The 19,109-nt window shown below is 38.7% G+C and overlaps 6 protein-coding genes across 6 annotated transcripts; 3 read left to right on the top strand and 3 right to left on the bottom strand.

The window, feature by feature from the left end:
- Positions 1–2,053: 2,053 nt before the first annotated feature.
- Positions 2,054–6,288, top strand: LOC145908185 (uncharacterized). Its single transcript, XM_082995398.1, has 4 exons — positions 2,054–2,188; positions 2,932–3,268; positions 4,575–4,783; positions 5,271–6,288. The coding sequence occupies exons 1-4, from the start codon at positions 2,116–2,118 to the stop codon at positions 6,008–6,010; spliced, it is 1,359 nt and encodes a 452-aa protein (XP_082851524.1). The 5' UTR covers positions 2,054–2,115; the 3' UTR covers positions 6,011–6,288.
- A 687-nt stretch (positions 6,289–6,975) lies between these two features.
- On the bottom strand, positions 6,976–8,537 carry LOC145904706 (small nuclear ribonucleoprotein G-like). The gene is made up of 4 exons (XM_082992391.1): positions 8,451–8,537; positions 8,289–8,311; positions 7,457–7,581; positions 6,976–7,204 (listed from the first exon to the last, which is right to left on the bottom strand). Exons 1-4 carry the CDS (start codon positions 8,480–8,482, stop codon positions 7,154–7,156), a joined length of 231 nt encoding a protein of 76 aa, XP_082848517.1. The 5' UTR covers positions 8,483–8,537; the 3' UTR covers positions 6,976–7,153.
- Positions 8,538–9,127: 590 nt separating this feature from the next.
- Positions 9,128–12,319, top strand: LOC145913140 (dystrophin-like). Its single transcript, XM_083000696.1, has 2 exons — positions 9,128–11,001; positions 11,047–12,319. Exons 1-2 carry the CDS (start codon positions 9,165–9,167, stop codon positions 11,751–11,753), a joined length of 2,544 nt encoding a protein of 847 aa, XP_082856822.1. The 5' UTR covers positions 9,128–9,164; the 3' UTR covers positions 11,754–12,319.
- A 237-nt stretch (positions 12,320–12,556) lies between these two features.
- Positions 12,557–14,336, bottom strand: LOC145913159 (peroxisomal membrane protein 4-like). The gene is made up of 5 exons (XM_083000720.1): positions 14,233–14,336; positions 13,919–14,040; positions 13,777–13,839; positions 13,333–13,531; positions 12,557–13,213 (listed from the first exon to the last, which is right to left on the bottom strand). Exons 2-5 carry the CDS (start codon positions 14,014–14,016, stop codon positions 12,944–12,946), a joined length of 630 nt encoding a protein of 209 aa, XP_082856846.1. The 5' UTR covers positions 14,017–14,040; positions 14,233–14,336; the 3' UTR covers positions 12,557–12,943.
- A 139-nt stretch (positions 14,337–14,475) lies between these two features.
- On the top strand, positions 14,476–17,791 carry LOC145913149 (uncharacterized). Its single transcript, XM_083000708.1, has 3 exons — positions 14,476–14,758; positions 14,977–15,055; positions 15,241–17,791. Exons 1-3 carry the CDS (start codon positions 14,616–14,618, stop codon positions 17,539–17,541), a joined length of 2,523 nt encoding a protein of 840 aa, XP_082856834.1. The 5' UTR covers positions 14,476–14,615; the 3' UTR covers positions 17,542–17,791.
- Positions 17,792–17,916: 125 nt separating this feature from the next.
- Positions 17,917–19,078, bottom strand: LOC145902778 (translation initiation factor eIF2B subunit alpha-like). Its single transcript, XM_082990881.1, has 2 exons — positions 19,024–19,078; positions 17,917–18,861 (listed from the first exon to the last, which is right to left on the bottom strand). The coding sequence occupies exons 1-2, from the start codon at positions 19,054–19,056 to the stop codon at positions 17,920–17,922; spliced, it is 975 nt and encodes a 324-aa protein (XP_082847007.1). The 5' UTR covers positions 19,057–19,078; the 3' UTR covers positions 17,917–17,919.
- Positions 19,079–19,109: the final 31 nt, after the last annotated feature.

The raw sequence follows: 19,109 nt of genomic DNA, 5'->3' as shown, positions 1-19,109 counted from the left end.
CCATGTAGTTTGTAACAATGCAAGTTCGATGCGGCTTGACACAGTCGCACAGCGTGTTCTGGAAACTGAATAAGTGTAAGCAAACTAGACAGACTGTATTGTATTTGATAGGAGACAATGGAGAAGTCTTCATTGGTTTGTAAGTTGTCTGTCTGCAGTGCTATAACTTTGATTGAAAGCGTTTTTCTTTCAACTTACCGCCGGTGATCTTGGCGATCTTACTGATTGTGGAACGGATACACCGATAGAACACGAAAGACAAAACGGCGGATTAGATAATAATAGAATGTCTCGTGACCTCAGTGCAAAGCATACAGGTACTCGACTGCATGAAATGATATTAATGAAATGTGGCCCCAGCAATGTCGTTGTAACCTTGGGAATTGAAATGAAAATCAACTACACAAAATGTCGTGGATATTTTGGAAAGCAGCGCCATTTTCAGGACTTCGTCCGACTTAAAACCGCAGCATGTCAAAGTTCGTTAAACCTTAGTTTTGTAGTCAAGTCCTATCGAACCGCATAGTGTTGTCGCCTCATTAAAACGCCCTTGGCTCCTTAAACAGCGCGACACCCGCTTAATACAGAAAATGGCTGCGTTATTAAAGTTAGCAGAGCTCCTCAAGAGCTACAGCAAATAACACTTCGCCACCACGAGTTGTAGGTAAGGTTAACAATTCCCGAAAGTGATGTCACAACTGTGGTTTGTTACGCAACAAAAGAGCTATATATTACAATGCTACACGACAGCTGCCATGTTTTGCCGTGTATTCCCTTCTTACGATCAATAATTTAATCAATTTTTTACTCCCACATTTTCTGGGGGTGTGGCATTTCTCTGGAATTGATGCGAAATTGCAAAACAGGGTATTTCCTTGGAGAATGCAACACACACGATAAGCTTAAGGCCATATTTGATGACAAGGGCAGCAATGCGTGTGGCCAGACTGTAAATCAAACAAGTTGAATGTATTTTCAAACGCTGTTTCTTCTTTTTGGACAAGCACTGACCAGTTATTTAAATTAAACCGTATTTTTCTTTTGCAAATGTTTCGACGCACATGTCCTAGACTGCAGAGAAATATATGCACGAGTGGTGCGGGTTCGGCGCCGCACGGGCGTAGACTTTGCATTGCGACGTAACCAGCGATGACGTCGCGGGTCGCGTGACCTTGGCAGGTGAAAAAGGGTTTCAGGGGCGGTAGTTTTCACGCAGGGGCGCGGCGCCGGCCTTTTCAAAGTCGCGCTGTTATATTCTCGGCGCGTGGAATCTGGTTCGCATTTTCACACCCTCCCTAGAAGGGGGCGTGATAAGAGAGTGGACACGAGCGGTACATAGTCTTGGTGACCTCGACGGTGACCTTCAGTGGCGTGTTGTTGATGTTCGTGACAGAACGTGTGGTTAAAAGCTTTGATGGATAGATGCGTGTGCAGTGTGTGGTCGTGATTAGGGTTAGGTATAGTGCTACGCTAGTATTTGAAAGGTTACTGGCTTTGTTTAAAACTACAAGAATATGCGAATTATAAAGAAAAGACATAGTTTAACAAGCAAGAAAGATCAAGGCGTAGTAACTGGATGAAAGAAATGTGTATATTCCTAATGGTAGAGTTTTGTCGATATTTGGGGTGTAATCGACCACTGTATCATAAACTGTTTGAAAATTTTTATCTTAAATACGATGGTTTATTGGTAGAAGAATCACTTGACGCAGGTGACTTATCTGCGTTATCGTTAGATTATCACCGCGCAAAAGATGATCGTCAGAGCGGTCTGTAATGACGCATATTGTGAATATCACAAAGTACAGATCGTGGGATCGAACCAAGTAGTCAGGCAACAATTTTAACAACATTCGATGCTCGGTGCCGTGAAACGCCCGGGGCTCGGTACGGGCTGAGATTCTTCACAGACTGCTTGACAAGTTTAAGTGTTTCTGGAGTGTGTGTTAACCGAATGTGAACTTTTACCACTCAGCGCCAGGCTTGCTACGTCATTTCCGAGTCAGTCTAGCATCTACAGTGACTCACTTTATCGGTTTTGTGTTCCTGCAGCACCAGGAAACTGGTTTTAAGTTGAAGCTGTGTGAAGGTTATCGGTTAAAATTTGCTGATATTATGCTACAAAGAGTTGCGGAGATGAGCATTGAAACCCTGGAAGACAGCAATGACCTTGTCAGTGTGCTTCAAGGTGAGTACGCTAGCATGGGAGGTGACAGTTAATAAGAAATGTGATTTTACATCACAATAACAATTAACTCCCATAAAACTGGGTTTGAAAGTAATGGCTTGTAGATACCAGTAGCAAACGAAGCTGCACATAAAGTACAAGCGATTGTTGCGTTATATGCGAAACCTCCCTCGGGAGTACGATGTGCATTGCATATGCGTGACAGTGTACAAACCTTTAATGCAAGGAGCCCACGTTGCTTTAAAACACCCGATGTAATGGCCGTTTTTGTAGCAAACGTGATAGATGGACTGTGAGAGCAAAAACAGGCATCCTCGTTTAAACCGATTAACGTACGCGCGAGTTGAGCTATGGGTATATAAGGCACACCGTCACCACACGCACAACGTAAACATCCTACTTCCTTCCATTGTTTTTACCGACCAGTCTTTATGGATCTTTTTATATACGAAGTTTTTTGCGTGTATAAATTTTGAGAAGCGGCTAAAGTTTGTTTCAAGTGAAAACTATTGGTAAAAACAACTTTAATTGATAAGTCGATTTAAAAAACGTGTAAAAAATGTCGGGTTTTGCAAGAATGTTTGATGTTATGCCAAATTACAAAAAAATGTTAAAATTTTACCGTCATGTTTTACTAAATTCCACGAAAACTCAAAACATCTAATTACAACTACAGAGTTATTATTCGGGCGCTTGGTTATGTGGAAAATAACCGATAATTTAACGTTGTTTCCTGTCTGCAGTTCTCCACCGTAACATAGCCGCCACCCAACGTTCATTTCTGCGATGGAAGGAAGAGTACAAAGGTGTGAACGGTGATCTAGGAAGCGGATCTATTCCCACCGACATCAAACCAAGTCTTGGGATGTCCGACGAAGATATTGAGACTTTAGATAAAAACGTCTCGACCGATTACGATTTCACAAAAGACGATTCCGGTCATTGTGACGTTATCGTACCGCCCGGGTCTACAGAAACTGATTGTGACGTTTCATTGCCCGGTTGTGACGTCCACGAGGAAGAATACTTTGAAGTGACGTCAGTGACTTCCGATGACGAAAAAGGGGAAGACGATAAATCGTAAGTTTTAAATCAAAGCAGATTTATCTTAAATGAAAGTTGTAAAGCCTTGTCGGCAATAATCATAACAGTCATGAGCCAATAAGTGTACAAAACAAAAATATTTATAATTAAAATTTATATTTTAAACTTTAACCTAAAACTGATATAATTTAGTGGGCTAATCTTGCATCTAAAATGCGCTTTTCTAAAACTGGTTGTGAAATCCTGGTTTGACATCAAAATGGCGCCGGGGGTTGTGCAAAGGTAGGAGGAGGTGATATTCAAATCAGTGTTTTTTTCCATATTTACACAACGAAACCAGAGACCGAAACTTACAAAACCCCGCGTGTGACGTCAAACATCAACTACAAGGTCGTTGGTCTCCCACAAAGTTGTCCGTTCGCATCCCGCCCTGACGCCCACCACCTTGTTACGTGACAATGGCGCGTTACAATTTTAGAACAAATAACAAACTAAAGAACTTTGTCCCCGGTTCCAGTTAGGTCTGTCGCCTTGACAACGTTATAGTGACATCACTATGGTGGCAGTGGAAGGTTCACCGATGCTGCGCAGTTAAACTCGAATATAATACGCTAATATATAGTGACGTCACAATGTGAAAGTGTTTGAAGTAAAATTCCGTGGAAACGTTTCAAGTTTAAAAGTAGGGAAACGTGTAGTTGTCAAAACAAACCTTCGGCACGAAAACGGCGGCAAAAATAATGTCGTGTTTGCTGTTTCTGTTTGTGCGAAAGGAAAAATAGACACGAGGGTGTCACCAAGCAAATATTAGATCGCAGTTATTTTCCTCGTAACGCGTAATAATGAAATTAAATCGTGGGCGAAAAACCTTTTAGGGAGACTAACGACGTTCAACGACCACCTCCGACTGTTTGCATTTTGCATACGTGACAGAGTCATTGCGCAACTGTTACATCATTCATTACGTCACGAGTCGAATAAACAAGACGCGGAACAGGTCGATTGTTGTATATTAAACACACAAAGCGTACGCTCAACAGTGCCAGTTTAATAATGGTGTGCAAACTGTGGTGCGGTTTTTGACAGATCGACGTTTTGTTAATTTACTGCGAGTGTACGTTTAAAAACAGTGGTTTACGTATTGCAAACTCGTGAGACTTTTTTTGGAAAAACGGTTAAACCATCGACTATTAGGTGATTTCCGCAAATAAAAAACATAGCATCACAAATAAATCTATGTTCTAGTGGCTTTAAAATGTCACTGGCCTGCCCACTATTTCGTGTGCCGTTAAACCATTTTCTGCTAACGTATCCACTATGATTTCCATTTGTTTTTTTGCAGCACACTCGAATCCCTCGTACAGAAATTGCGCAAAGCGAGAGAAATGATCGCATCGAAGAATGAGGAGGTTCACGAGGCAATCCACGGAGTGAAGAGCGAGGCGAGTGAAGGATGTAGTTTGCGGGAGAGGGTCGGGATGAACCACAGGTCTCTAACTTTGTTGGAACGAAGACAGGAGAAAATCATGCGTGAAGCGTTGTACGAAAACGGTAAGAAGGAGAATTTGTAAAAGAAAATATGAGAAAAATGCCTCATCGCAATTTTGAATAACATTTCAAAACCCTTTTTTGTCATTTTTGTTGCTAAATTTAAGAATGGTATCAAAAAAAACCCTACCCCGTTTTCAAACAACCATTTCAATACGTTTTTTAAATTTATAATTAAAGTCACTAAATTTATGAATGATCAAATGTTACAGATGCTAGTTTGAAATTAAACGCCATTAATCACGCGCAGCATTCGATCTAAACTTATAAAAAATGGCCTAATTAAAAAACTATCGATCATAATAGTGCGTTGAGGTGGGAGGTCACCAGCTTTTAACCTCGGATTAACGAGGTCATAACCGGCTCCATGCGGCAAATATTTTAAAGATATTTTTCAATGTGCGATTATTTTTATTAAAAGTACAACAACCGACTTATTTCTTTTGCTGCAACAGTCACACAATATTAATCGTAATTATTTTGTTCACAGTCACCGCAAACACGCGAATCCGTCAACTACAAGACGAAGTCATACAACTCAGAATTCGCGACTCCCAGCACCAGAACGACATCCAGCGGTTGATGGCCGAAAATTCGCGTCTAAAATTAAAACTGATGGAAAACCGTTCACGGACGCCCGTTAATTTCATGCAAAACGAACCGACAGCTTCAACCGCGGCACCGAAATGTGACGACACACCTCGTGCGTCGCCCGTCTCGCTTCCAGGTTTAATGGAACTGGAAGACCTGAACCGCCCTGTGTGCGACCGAGTTATCCAGCGCGCTACAATGTCCACAGCGGACTTGCGACGTCCGTCCGGGTTCAACGAGGAAATTACCCTGCACGAAAACACGGCGAAAGTTCGCGAAACGCGGTGTCCGCTTTGCAACAGAATACCGGATTTCGACGATTTTGAAGAGGACAACTTATCAGATTTATTGGGAGATCGTCCCACAACACGTAGTATCGGTACGTGTACTACCGATCTACAGAACATTGTTAGCACAAGGAGAACTATTCGATTTATGGGTATTTACCTTCCATTGCCCTTGTTTCTTGCATACTTCATGCAGAGGATCGAGGAAACCTTAGCAATGGTTGGTCACATTTGCTTCTCAGAAATTGCGCCATTTGATCCGAGTTTCCCGGAGTTCCAGGTTGATTATGTTGATTTTATGAAATCAGTTTATTCCAAATTTCGTGAATATTACCGGGCTAAACAAGACTAAGCAGTATGCAAGTCCTGGTTACCCAAACCTAGCTTACACATACATAGGCAATATTGTTGTTACTGTTGGATAACTCAAGTTACTTTTAAACAGTTACCACATTGCAGTTTTTTTTTCTTTGCTTAAGTTATCTGGACGCACTGTGATAACTTCCTTGCAAACAAGTTCAAATCTTTTTCTTATTTTATGTGTTGAGTTGCATGTTATTACAGCAGTTGCGCTTGTATTACCTGTACGGAGTGCAATGTTGCTTAAAGTCAAAACACAATAAAAGCATTGTGACTGAAAAACGTGTTGTTCATAAACAAACAGTGACAATTCATCAATCACAGAAACAACCTTGAATAAAGCATTTACTTTAATCAGAGTACAAATTGCACTAATTCATTTTTGTTTTGTTGATTTTACACACACTGGGATAACCAAACACTAAACAGGAAAACCAGCATTTTCCACCAGTCAGCATTGAAGTAAGGCATTTGTTGCAACATGCGCAAATCTGTTTCAAAATGTTGTCTCTTATCAATTACCTCTGACTTTTTCTGCACTTACTGATGAAACAAGATAAAAGTTCCTGTCCCTCGGCGCAGACAATTTGTCCACGTGATCAAAATCAATCAACCACAAAGGCTTTTTTTTATTATGGGGCAAAGACAATTTAACTCGGTGCTTCGCAACAAAAGAACGTGCAGCACCATTTCAATTGCGGCAAATTATTAGACTACATTGTAAGAATAATGTTGTTGTTTTCGTTCTTATAATATCATCCACAAGTGAATTGTTATGTTAGACCAGTGACGTCAAACGTGCTTTAACATGTATTTTATTCAAGCAATTAAATCTATTCTGTAAACCAGAAAATTGCAGCTGTCCTGTTGTTAAACTGCACTGTGTTCCCCATTGCAAAAACACTACTCAATCCGGGTATATCACGGACACTTACAAGAATCACATTTCAGTTTTGATAAAAGAGCAACTGTTTTATTGAACAGTCAACATAAAAAATCAAGAGCGAATGCAGAAATAAAGTTTGACCGCGCAACAAGTGGATCAAATAAACAATACATTCAGCATGATAAAGTCATCATGAAGTTGGCAGATAGAACTGCAAATGTGTGTTGACACAAATGTGTGAGATTCATGCTATACTCTGTCAACAGATTCCATCATCAGAATGGAATTTCCACGTACTACCTAAAGTTCAAAAAATTCCTTTAAGCCCAACATTATTCTGGGAAATGCTTTTGTTTATATTTAAACATGTTTCATTAAAATTCAAGCAGCCATCACTATGGTAAATATTATCAATGAAAATTATTTTTTCGATTGTAACACCTGTAGATCTCTTCTCGATTTTGATTTCATCATTTCACTTCAATTTATTTATCATAGATATGATAAATATAATTTGGCCAACATTACATAATGATTGTTGGTCCTACTTACAACCATTCCTATTTGTTCTGTGCTCCCATCTTTCTTTTTTCCGATGCTTTCATCCATAACCAGGTTCATAAAAGGATCAAAACCACGTAAAATTCCGCTGATGCTTCGACCTCCATTTAACCTTACTACAAATAACAATAACAATTAAGAGGACAGAACCTGAAACTATGTTAGACATTTTTTACCATACCATTTCGTGCTTTAGATACAAGCAAACAATTGCAGGTTTTTTATTTAAATACATCAGAAATATAGAATGACTTGAAGCAGGTGTCCAGCATTAAAAGGTTGATATATAAAAAATATCTGAAAAATTTACTTAATTTATCAACGAGACTCTCCCAAACAATAACACTGCAATTAAAATCATTTAACATAGGGAAACCACCACCAAATATTGGTGATAGGGGTCCTCCAAGTTTAATAGCCAGGATATGTGATCAACAAGCTCAAAAGACTACAGAAACAAACATTAATGCAGAAGTTAGGCCAACTAACGACCACTGTGTTGTGCATGTTAATTGTACAGAAGGTCAGCCATTTTTTGTGAATATATAATGTATATTTAGTTTATGTTTCTCAGTTTGTGCCGAACACGACAATGTTAACAACAGTATGGGCCAGTCTTCTCATTCTCAGAATTATGAGTAAATCCGTGAGTTGTGCTCCTAAGTTTATGTTTGCTCTGCACATTTTATAACAAAATCAAGTCAACTGCATTTATACCAATCTGGTGCAGTGCATTGTTATCACTGTAAATTTGCACAAGCACAGCAAATGCATTTGTGCAAGTAATTTGTCACACTATATACAAAACAATTATTACACTTACATTCCAATTTCTTGTCCATAAACCTAGAAAACAACAAAGCAATTTTATTGGTCAGTTAATAAACGTCTAGCACTAGCTATCATAGGCCTTAATCAATATGTTTCAATTTACTAGGGTCGAAGTTATGATATATACAAAAACAGAAAAAGCCGAAATACCTACTTTTTTAACTCAGGAGGATGTGCTTTACTCATGACGATTGCTTTCGATTAATCTTTCCCTTCAATACATAAACCTCCAACCTTTGGGTAACAAACGTTTTCATAACGTGAGAATCCCGGAGCGCCAAACACTGCGGCGCTAGAGAGTTGAATTTGTTTTTTTTTCAAAGGTTTTTTTGCGAAAGAGTCATCAATTTTTACCTTCGGTTATTAATTTAAGTTTGTTGGCCCGTCTATGTGGAAGCAATATGTTATCTTGTACCGGTAATTCAAGAGGTGGTGAATTAAAATATATTGATTGGTTGTAAACCGCCCCGTCGAAGAAAAAGCCCGAGGGAGGATTGTTGTAATTTCGCACCATTATGAAGGAATGTTGTTATTTGGGTCGTGTGGGTTGAACAAACAGCTGCCGAAATTTGCTTGTCTTCGTTATCCGCCAATTGAATGTTCGCTGAATCTAAATGATTTGTAATCATTTTGGTTTAACTAGACCGTTTGCGTTATTAGTGAAATTGTAAAATGGTTGTAAATCAATCGTCATATGTCTACGCTTTGTTGTTGACAAGCTCTGTTGAAGTAGAATACTGTGGATGACCGAATGGTGTTGTGAATTAACCTAAACTAGTTGTATTTTAATGTTTTCCTTAATGTGCCTGTATCTGCTTTGCACATAGCACTTTAAAACCTAAATTTTTGGTCGAAATATTTAATAAGAATGAATGAATGGAAAAATTTGTGCAGTATCTTGGAAGGTTTGCTGGACTGGCTGCGAATAAAAAATGAACATGTCAGTAATATGGTGATGCAGTGCAGCGCTGATATCAATACCTTACAGCAGCAAAAGAGTCAACATGAAATGTTGGTTATGGAGCTTGAAGCTAAACAGGAAGTCATCAGAAGTGGTTTAGAAACTGCGAAGTCAACTCTTGCCAACCATATCTCAACTACTCGGGAATCTCAGGAACAGAACAGACTCTCGGGTGGAGAATACGAAAGAAACAACATCCTGAAACTGATGAGGAATCTTGTTGTTGAACTAGAAAAGGAATGGAGCATGGTGCTACGCAAGAGCGACCAGCTTCACAATCAGATAAACACTCTGCTACCACTTTTGAAGAAGTTATGGACACAGATTGGAAGTTGCAGAGAGATGTTGAAGACCTTGGAAATTAAAAGAGACACATGGAGAAATGTGGGAGAGCTTCCGATTGAATCGTTGCAGGAGCACGTAGTACAAATGAAAATGTTTCAATCTACTCATATAAAGCCAATGACAGATAATATTTCCAATCTTGATGAGTGCTTTAAAGCTGTCACAGAAACCCAAATGGGATTATCCCAGGATGCAATGAACAAAGTTGATGAAATAAATATGAGATGGAAGTTGCTGCAGGTTTATTGCGGTGAGCGAGTTAAACAACTTGTAGATGCAGTGAGAGATTTTGGCCCAAACTCCCAACTGTTTTTGACATCTTCTGTTGAGGGCCCTTGGGAAAGGGCAGTTGCTGAAAACAAAGTTCCTTATTACATCAACCACCAAAAGCAAACTACATGTTGGGATCACCCAAAAATGGCAGAATTGATGGACTCTATGTCTGATTTGAATGATGTGAGATTTTCAGCTTACAGAACAGCAATGAAGCTCCGGCGATTGCAAAAAGCCCTGTGTCTTGATTTGCTGCCACTTCAGACAGCAAACAATGCATTTGCTGAACACAAAATTAATGCCACATTCAAAACTCCTGCCACAAAACAAAGCATGGGGATTCTTGAGATGATAGGTTGCCTGACAACTTTGTATGACTCGTTGGAAAATGAACACAAAACTTTGGTAAATGTACCGCTGTGTGTTGACATGTGTCTCAACTGGATATTAAATGTTTACGACACAAAAAGAAGGGGCCAAATTTCATCGCTTTCTTTCAAATGTGGTGTTGTTTCGCTTTGCAAAGCTGGCCTTGAGGAGAAATATCGATATATTTTCCAGCAGGTGGCTGCGGCCACTGGTTTTTTGGATAATAGTGGTTTGGAAAGTATCATTGAAAATTTAATGTTTATTCCTTGGCAACTAGGAGAGTCCAGTGCTTTTGGTGGTTGCAATGCAGGCCCGAGCATAAGAAGCTGCTTCCAGTTGGTTGGGACCAGACCAGAAATTGATGCTGCACAATTTATAGACTGGTTGAAACTGGAACCGCAGTCCCTTGTATGGCTTCCAGTTCTCCACAGACTTGCTGCAGCTGAAAATGTGAGCCACCCTGCAAGGTGTTCTGTTTGCCGTGAATGCCCAATAGTTGGATTCAGATATAGAAGCCTTCGCCACTTTAACTATGACATTTGTCAAAGCTGCTTTTTTTCTGGCAGAATTGCCAATGGCAATATTTTCTGCTATCCAATGGCAGAGTATTGCTTGCCGACAACTTCCATTGAGAATATACGAGATTTTACCAAGGTTCTTAAGAACAAATTAAAAGGGCGTAGCAGTAAGAAAAACATAGGATATCTTCCTGTACAAATGACACCACAGGACAAGAAGACATTGAACCTCTCAGAAAGTAAGCCTAAACAAGTAGAGACCACATGCCAGAACGGGGACACAGAAGACCAAGTGATGCAAGCTATGCTTCCAGTGTCGAGTGGTGCTACAACAGAAACACATGTTCGTATTCAACAATATGCCAATCAACTTGCTCATCTTGACGATAGCGTTGCAATTAACTCCCTCATTGAAGGAATGGACGACGAGCATAGACTCATTCTTGAATATTGTGAGAAAATGGGTTTTGACAAATCGGAGGCGAAAACTGCTGAGTTTCCACATCGTCATTCTGCATTATTTCATCACAAGCAAGATGAAATTCCTTTCAGTGGAAGTTACGTTGCCACGAGTAGTCATGCTCCCCCTGCACCAGACATGCCTCCAAAGGTGAAAGTGACTGACCAGGATGACCAACCCATTGAAGTAACGCCCCCATTAACAAGGTTTGCTATGAATACCGGCATATCACCTAATGCACACCAGCTGTCGGAAGCACAAATTCTGCATCAGCAATCAGAAAGAATTGATGGCCAAGTGCAGGTTCTCGAAGATCACAACCAAAACATTCGGGAGCAGTTAAATCAACTTAAGGTTTTGATGCAGGAGGAAGACAGCGTGAGTGATTCGGCGACTGATTTCAGCCCGCAAACTCATAATAACACTCCTAAAGTTGAGCCTGTATTTTCCACTGCCTCCGATTACATCAATGAACTTCTTGTAAGTGCTGGAAATCTGGCCCATGCTCTAGAAACACCAGCATCTATTTAAAAATTTGTTGACAAATTATCCATTTGCTGGTGTGGAGCAGCAAAATTTCTTTCCTTATGTGTCTTTGCAATTGGTAATTCTTATGTTGATTAAAGTTTTAATGTTCAATTCTCTTTGTCAGCAATATTTTCATCAAAAAAATGTGTGAATTAAACTGTTCATTATAAACTTAACTGCTCAATTCATATATTAACTGTGTACGTTTTATTTTGATTTTTTATATTTCCAATGTCAAGTGACTTTTAACTACTAGCATACAACAAACATTTTGTGAGAAACAGATTTTTGGAATATTGCATAAGGTGTCTCTTGTATTTAAGCTACCTCTGTTTGGTGCTAACATCAAAATCAAGAACAAAATGGTGCCACTTAATACACCTGTATAATTTTTGTGTACATACGATTATTTCCCTTATTTTTTTGTGTGAGGTACTATTACACTTAACACAGGCGTGCGTAGTTTTTAAAACACGGTACTATTTTGCATGTTTCAACTTTTTGCCACAACTATGGGATTGTTTTGCACTTCCAGTAATACCATTGTAAAAGTGATTCATCTGAATGAGTGTGGTTTGTGGTATTGAGGTAAGGATAGGTAGGAAAAAAAAATTTTTCATATATTATATGGCAGGATATATTACAACCAGTTTCTGGGTTGAATTCATCTATTCCAGGAAATACATAAACCAACATAAAAAATTACTAGTTGCAACTTGAAAACAAAAAGTAAACATTCTAACATAAAAAAAATTTTAAAATGTTAATTGCTTCTCTCATAAAAATTGACTCCCGTTGAACGCAAATTGTATTTAAATTTCCTACCAATAACAAAGATTAAAAAAACTTTACTGTTTGCATAAATTTCAAAAAAATACATTTTTTACTGCAGAAATAAATTGAAAAAGGAGTAACTAAGTCAAAAAGTGCAGAAATTCTTGCCTAATTTTACTTCTGTTGGATAACACTTGAATAAATATTTATAGACTATATAATAAGCTTTTTTACTCGGAGGAATTTTGAGATGAAATTGTGAGAATGTGATAGATATACCATGATAATTTTAGTAGGCAGCAACAAATGATTAATGGTGGTACTTCCAACCATGTAAGGTACCTTAAAATTAAATGAATTGACAACATTAAAAAATAACACGCCATTGCACATAGACGTTACAGAGCATTGAAGGTCAACTATGGCTGTTTGTTATAAATAAGAAAGTCAGTAAAATCATGCCACACTTGGCTATCATCATACAAGTATGTCATTGAAGATTGGAGTGATGGTTGCAGTGTGTGTCGGTGGTACTCAAATAACCACAACACAATACCCCACATGGTGGCACCAAACAAAGGAAACCAGTCTCTTCCACCTTGTTTCGGATCAGACGATGGTAGATATCCTCTTTCTGATCCAAGTCGACATAATCCAAACAAGATCCGTGACAAAAGGTACATATTAATCTGCATCACAATAAGTTGTTAACTGTTTGAGTTCATTCATTGCAAGTCATAAACAAAAATACACCATGCAAAAAAACTAAAAGTACAAACAAATGTTTAGCAAGTCAAGTTGTACAGACCTGCTGGTTAATCGGGTTGTTTCCACCAAAAACAATGTAGCCACCAACGAAGGCAGCAGCAGCACATTGCAGCGGAGTTTTCTTGCCAGACATTTTAACGAGGGTTGAAGTGAAAACCTTGTATAGAAACACAAACTGCGCAAGATTTCGAGCATGTTGGTAGGTTGCCCTTAATATGAACTTCAACTTATCTTTCAAGCTAAAAAAAAAAGAAAACTGATTCAAAGTTTGATATTGTCAACACTTGATGCATTATAGGTTACCAACCCTTTTCCCCAATTTACCTCCTGGCAGCTTTTGAATGCTAATTTTAGCCCCATGTTTTGACACACTGAGTTTGCAAAATAGTTGTTAATGCAAAGAGAGGTTTTGAGAATTTGCAAATTTCCTGTTAAGAAAGTTTACCCCTGCTTGGTAACCGTTGTAATACATAATAATACTTACCTTCCACTTTTGAACAGAAACGTCATGACCAACGCATGGGGAAAACGAATTTTGGCACCGTATCTGCAAAAGCATAGTGGTGTGAATAATGATGTATTTTTTTCAACATTGCGTATGTAAGAGTTTATTTTGACAAACTTACACAATTCCATTGCGAATGCCTTTGATTAAGGATAGCCATTCCCTGTATTTTCCAGAGGCGAGCAGTTGATTAAAAGCGTCCAACAATACTGGGGCCATTGTATTATTGTGTTTAGATTAAACCTACGATAAGCAAAGCACGTTCAATAAACAATATGCAAATAACTGTTTGCAAATTCTGCAATCAGGTAAAACAATGCTTAGTAATGATTCTGCAGGACTATTAAAATTATTCGATTTTTTCACGTGTTAAATTTTATTTAAAACTTGTTTTTGCATTATTTTTAAAGAAAAATTACTTTTATGGATACTCACAATTTCGTTTATTGTCAAATCAATGTGGTGATGGCTGTTGTATGGCTTTGTATATTTACGACAACTCTAATGAAAACGTAACTTAATCGTTGGTTCTGCTGTGGGTCGTTTGAATTTACGGTTGTATGCAGTTGAGTTTTTGCGCGTGTGTGGATTCTATGAGAAATAAAAAGCGGCCGAGAGTTTTTGAACAAAATCGCGAGGCTGTGAGCAACCAACAGAAGTGAAGAAAATAGGAATATGTTTAATGGCGTTGTAGTGTTTTTTTTAATTAGACATATATATGGATATAATGTAATACGTTTATGGTGAAGTTACACTTGGTTTGTTTTATATTTATAAATAATTCTTTTAATTTTCCAACATACTGATTTGATTAAAACATGTCGTACAATGGTATTGGACTGAATACTGTCCGTGGAAGTGGCACGAATGGTTATGTTCAACGCAATCTTTCAGCAGTTAGGAAGTTTAAAGAAAAAGGAGGTTTCAAAACAGAGGAGGAACTTATCAAACTTGACTCTAGGTATTTTCGTTATCATTACACTTTTTTTCATTGATGGTGGTGTTTGTGGGCTCCCCGTGCAATTTCTTGTTAAGATGTGCTCTGGTTTAAATCTGTTTTGTCTATAAATGAAATGGGGTCAAAATTAATTTTGTTTTGTTGTAGCCTATATGTAAAAATTATAATTTACGTATATTCAGTGTTCATGAGTATTTGGTAATTTTTTTGTTATCGCATAGATTGGAGAAAAAACCCAATGCAGATTTAATTCTCCACGACTTAAAACGAAGAGCAGAAGTAAAATGCATGGAATTTCAAGTGAGTTTTCCCTGCATTTGTTTATTTATTTGAATATTACAATTAAATATCAGCATTGTATTATCATAACTTTTAATATCAATATAAGCTGAGTTTCCGTACATAGCTGAACGCTTGTTATTCATGAAATTATTCTTATTATTCCAGTTCAGAGCAAAAAGTTTAAATATAAGAATGTTGTGCAGGATTTGATGGAAGAGCAAGGTTATGACGAACAGGAAATACAAGAGAAAGTCCAATCCTATCGACTTATGCTCCTTGAAAACCAAGAAAGTCTCCCAGGAAAGGAAGATGCAAGCGGACGACCCATCGTCTCTGAAACACATCAGGTTGCTGAAATGAAAGAAAAAGAGAACGAGAAAATACGCAAAGCGTTTGGAATCCGAGATGATTATGTTAAAGGTAGTTCGTTCATGGGAAACACAAAGGTGGCAGAAGATGAACAGAAACAGTATAAGATTGTTCGCTCACCGAGTGCTTCCCCACCACATGAAGTTTCTGAGAAGAAAAAAGAGAAAAAGAAACGCAAGAAACGTCGAAAAAAGCAATCGTCGTCGAGCTCATCTGACTCTGAAAGTTCATCAGAAAGTTCTGATGCTGATAAAAAGAATCGAAAAAAGAAGAAAAAGCAAAGAAAAGCAAAACCCTCGAGCAGTTCATCTGATCTGGAAAATGAAGAAACCAAAAGGCCAAAGAAACAAAAGCAACATAAAGAAGCTCCCAAACAGCGGTCAGTTTCACCACAGAGGAAAAGACAATCAAAATCTTCCCATAGAGACAGTAACATGCAGAGAAGAACCCCCTCCCCCCGGCGTGCAGTCAGGGAAAATCGTCAGCGATCACCAGTGAGGGAGGAAAGAATTCGTAAGGACAAAAACAGAAGAAGTCCATCAACATCTCCTGTACGTCGTAGGAGGTCACGCAGCCATGAAAGGCAGGTTGAGAGCAAGCAAAATCGTTCAAGACCAAGTAAAGATAACAAGAAATCTGAGAAACAAAACGATAAAAGAACAAGGACGCAATCTTCATCACCGGAGTTACCGCCTCCTAGACATAAGGACAGATATTCCCAAAAACAGCATCAATCTGAGACATCAAGACAAAGGTCTCCATCATTCGACCGAAGTATGGATAAAAGAAATAAAAGAGACGATACTCAAGGCAGAAATCATCAAAATTCAACAAGAGATTCCAGGAAAAAAAGACCGTCTTCACCAGAGGTAACAAGAAGGATACCTTTAAGAGACGAGACTCGCAGAGATGTCAAGAAGAAGCATTCAAAAATTACTGCAAGAGATTCAACTTCTTCAGAATCTTCATCTGAAGAAAGTAGTTCTGATGAAAAGGTTGTGGAGCGTAAAAGAGTCGCAGATAAAAGAAAAATTCCATCATCCAGAACAAGGAAGCTCTCCCGATCTCCACCACAGAAGCAGAGAAGAAATAGAAATGAATCGGAAAGCGATTCTGATGCTGCAAAGTACAGTAAAGCAAAACGCAGGTATTTGGCTGAACAAGAATCTGAACGCAAGAAGTTGAAAGCGAAATCTCAAGCAGTTCCACGCCAACAATCTCGAGTGGAAAGAAAACGACAAGATTCTTCAACTTCTAGCTCTTCCTCCTCCTCTGATGATGAAAATCAAAGAGTGAAGAAAAGAAAACCTATGGTTGAGAAACTTGTGAAAAAACATGTGAAATATCAAAATGTGACATCATCAGACAGCTCATCAGATGATGAACCTTCCCCCAAGCAAGTACGAAGCAGAGCAGAAGTAAAAAGGTCATCAAAGATTGTCAGGCCTTCTTCTTCTTCATCTGATAGCGACTCTTCAGAACCATCTGCTCCATCAAGAGGGAAAAATATTCAGCAACACTCCAGACAGGTCAGATCTCGTAATATATCCCCACCCAAGCGACAACTATCCCGATCGCCAAGACGTTCTCAGCACTATGAAAAAGCATCTCAGAAAATGTCTGAACAAAGAGGTCGCCGCCACCAAAGTCACCCATCAAGAGATGATTTGCCTCCAGAAAAGCGCTCTCATCAAAGGAAAACAAATTCTTCTGTAAGGAGAGCAGAAAAAAATAAGAAGCATGAAACATCTTCATCCTCGTCAGAATCCAGTGACTCTGAGATTCCAGTGGTAGCTCCCCAACATCCCAAGATGCAGGAGGAGAGCTCGAGTTCTGATTCCGATTCAACACCTCCACGTCGATATGCTGTTCTATCAAAGGTCCAGAAAATCAAAAATAAATCCTCATCTCCAAGTCCTCCTCGCAGAAGACAGATCCGATCTCCTTCTGTTTCTCCTCCTCGTCGGATCAGTGACGACAGAAGAAGATCGTCTCACAATGAGAAAACAAAGCGAAAACGTGAACTCTCACGTTCCTTAAGCTACTCCCCGATGCTGAAGAAGAAGAGAAAACCAACATCCAGTGAAGATTCATCTTCTGATTCTTCATCAGACTCTAGTTCATCCACTGAATGAAGGATCAAGAAAATGTGGTCATGAAATTTTATCCCATTCTGTACCTGAACATAGTCAGGTTTGGTTTGCAACAATCCACGCAACTGAGGTCGTGAAGGAGTTAAACGTGTTTTATTGTTTGTTGCTGTCATGTAGAAAATGTAAATTTTTATTACCCCTGTGATGTACAAAAATGTTTTTTGCAAGTAAGTGCTTAAAAAATAAAACATGATAAATTGTTAACTGCCCTATTTTAATCGCCGAGCGAAAACTGAGCGTTCATGTTCAATAAATTGTACATCTTAATTCGTTTCATCCCTAAACTCTGTCAGGCAGAACAGGCGTTAGCTCTCCAGCAGCACAAGTTTATTCATTAACCCACAAAGCTCGCCCAAAAAATCACAAGTACAATTTAATCAACTCATCGCTCACTGCAGAAGGCGTCAACACACCGAGGTCAGTTATTAAAATGCTGATCAGATATGGTGGCGTGTAGTCCACGATTGGGTGTTCTTGCTTCAAATCAACTTTGTTTGATTTTAACACGGAAGCTTTGTACTTGAATCGATTGGGCAAATCCTCCTGACTCAAGGGATAAAGTCTGACAAATTTGAAGCTTTCTGCAACCACATACAGTGGTTTGTTAAGAGTTTTTGCACACAAAGCAATTTGATAACTGCCAATTTTATTGATAACGCCCCCATTTTCAACCACCCCTTCAGCTCCAATTAAAACTAGATCCACTTTTTCCATAATGTATCCAGCTGCAGCATCCAGTATGACAGTAACAGGAATTCCATACGATCGTAGAGTTTGAGCCATTTCGTTCCCCGACTCATCTGGACATGACTCCGTGACATAAACCGAAAACCTCTTCTTCATTTCAGCTGCTTGTTTCATTAGTGACAAAACCACTCTAGAATTGGAATGGGTTAAAATTGTCGCTCCATCTTTGATGAAAGGAACACCAAGATGGGCAATCTTTTGTCTGCATCCAAGAACTTTTTGAAGAAAAAACTCCCCTCGCGTGATGAGGACTTCTTTAACTTGTAGAAAGTCTGAAGATTCGAGAGATGCACTCAGAGTGATAAATCGGAGAAATAAATCGGAACCAGATGACACAGAAGTGCTGGCAATGCAATCTGTGCTTGTTAGAACATTAATGGCAGTTTTTAAATTGTCAAGCAACCCTGCCAATGTCTCAGCAGGATCTTTCCTCAAACATTCAAGAAGTGTCTGGATCGCTGCAATGGCAGATGAAGTTTGTTTGTCATTAAGTTTTTGCAGAAAATATCCGCTAATTTCAGCGTCATTCATATTGCTTGCAGTCCCACCTGAATACTTGAAAATAAAAGTAAAATAATGAAACCTGTTGCTTACATATATACTTCAATGATAGAAAAATTCATCAAAAAAACGATTTCAACAACTCATAAATACTAAATTCAAGAAAATGACTTCCACATATTGAAAAAAACTAAATTGTTAACATGGGCAACCAACCAATTTCTCCCCGTTTTTCGCACACAACCCCATCCTAAAATCAGTTTGTTGTTGCTCGAGTATCCTGCAAGAAATCCCAAATAGCA

The sequence above is a fragment of the Ascidia mentula genome, chromosome 1 (genome assembly GCF_947561715.1).
Source record: "Ascidia mentula chromosome 1, kaAscMent1.1, whole genome shotgun sequence".
Taxonomy (NCBI): domain Eukaryota; kingdom Metazoa; phylum Chordata; class Ascidiacea; order Phlebobranchia; family Ascidiidae; genus Ascidia; species Ascidia mentula.
Note: the sequence above shows the minus strand (reverse complement) of the source record. Positions and strands in the feature narration are given on the sequence as shown.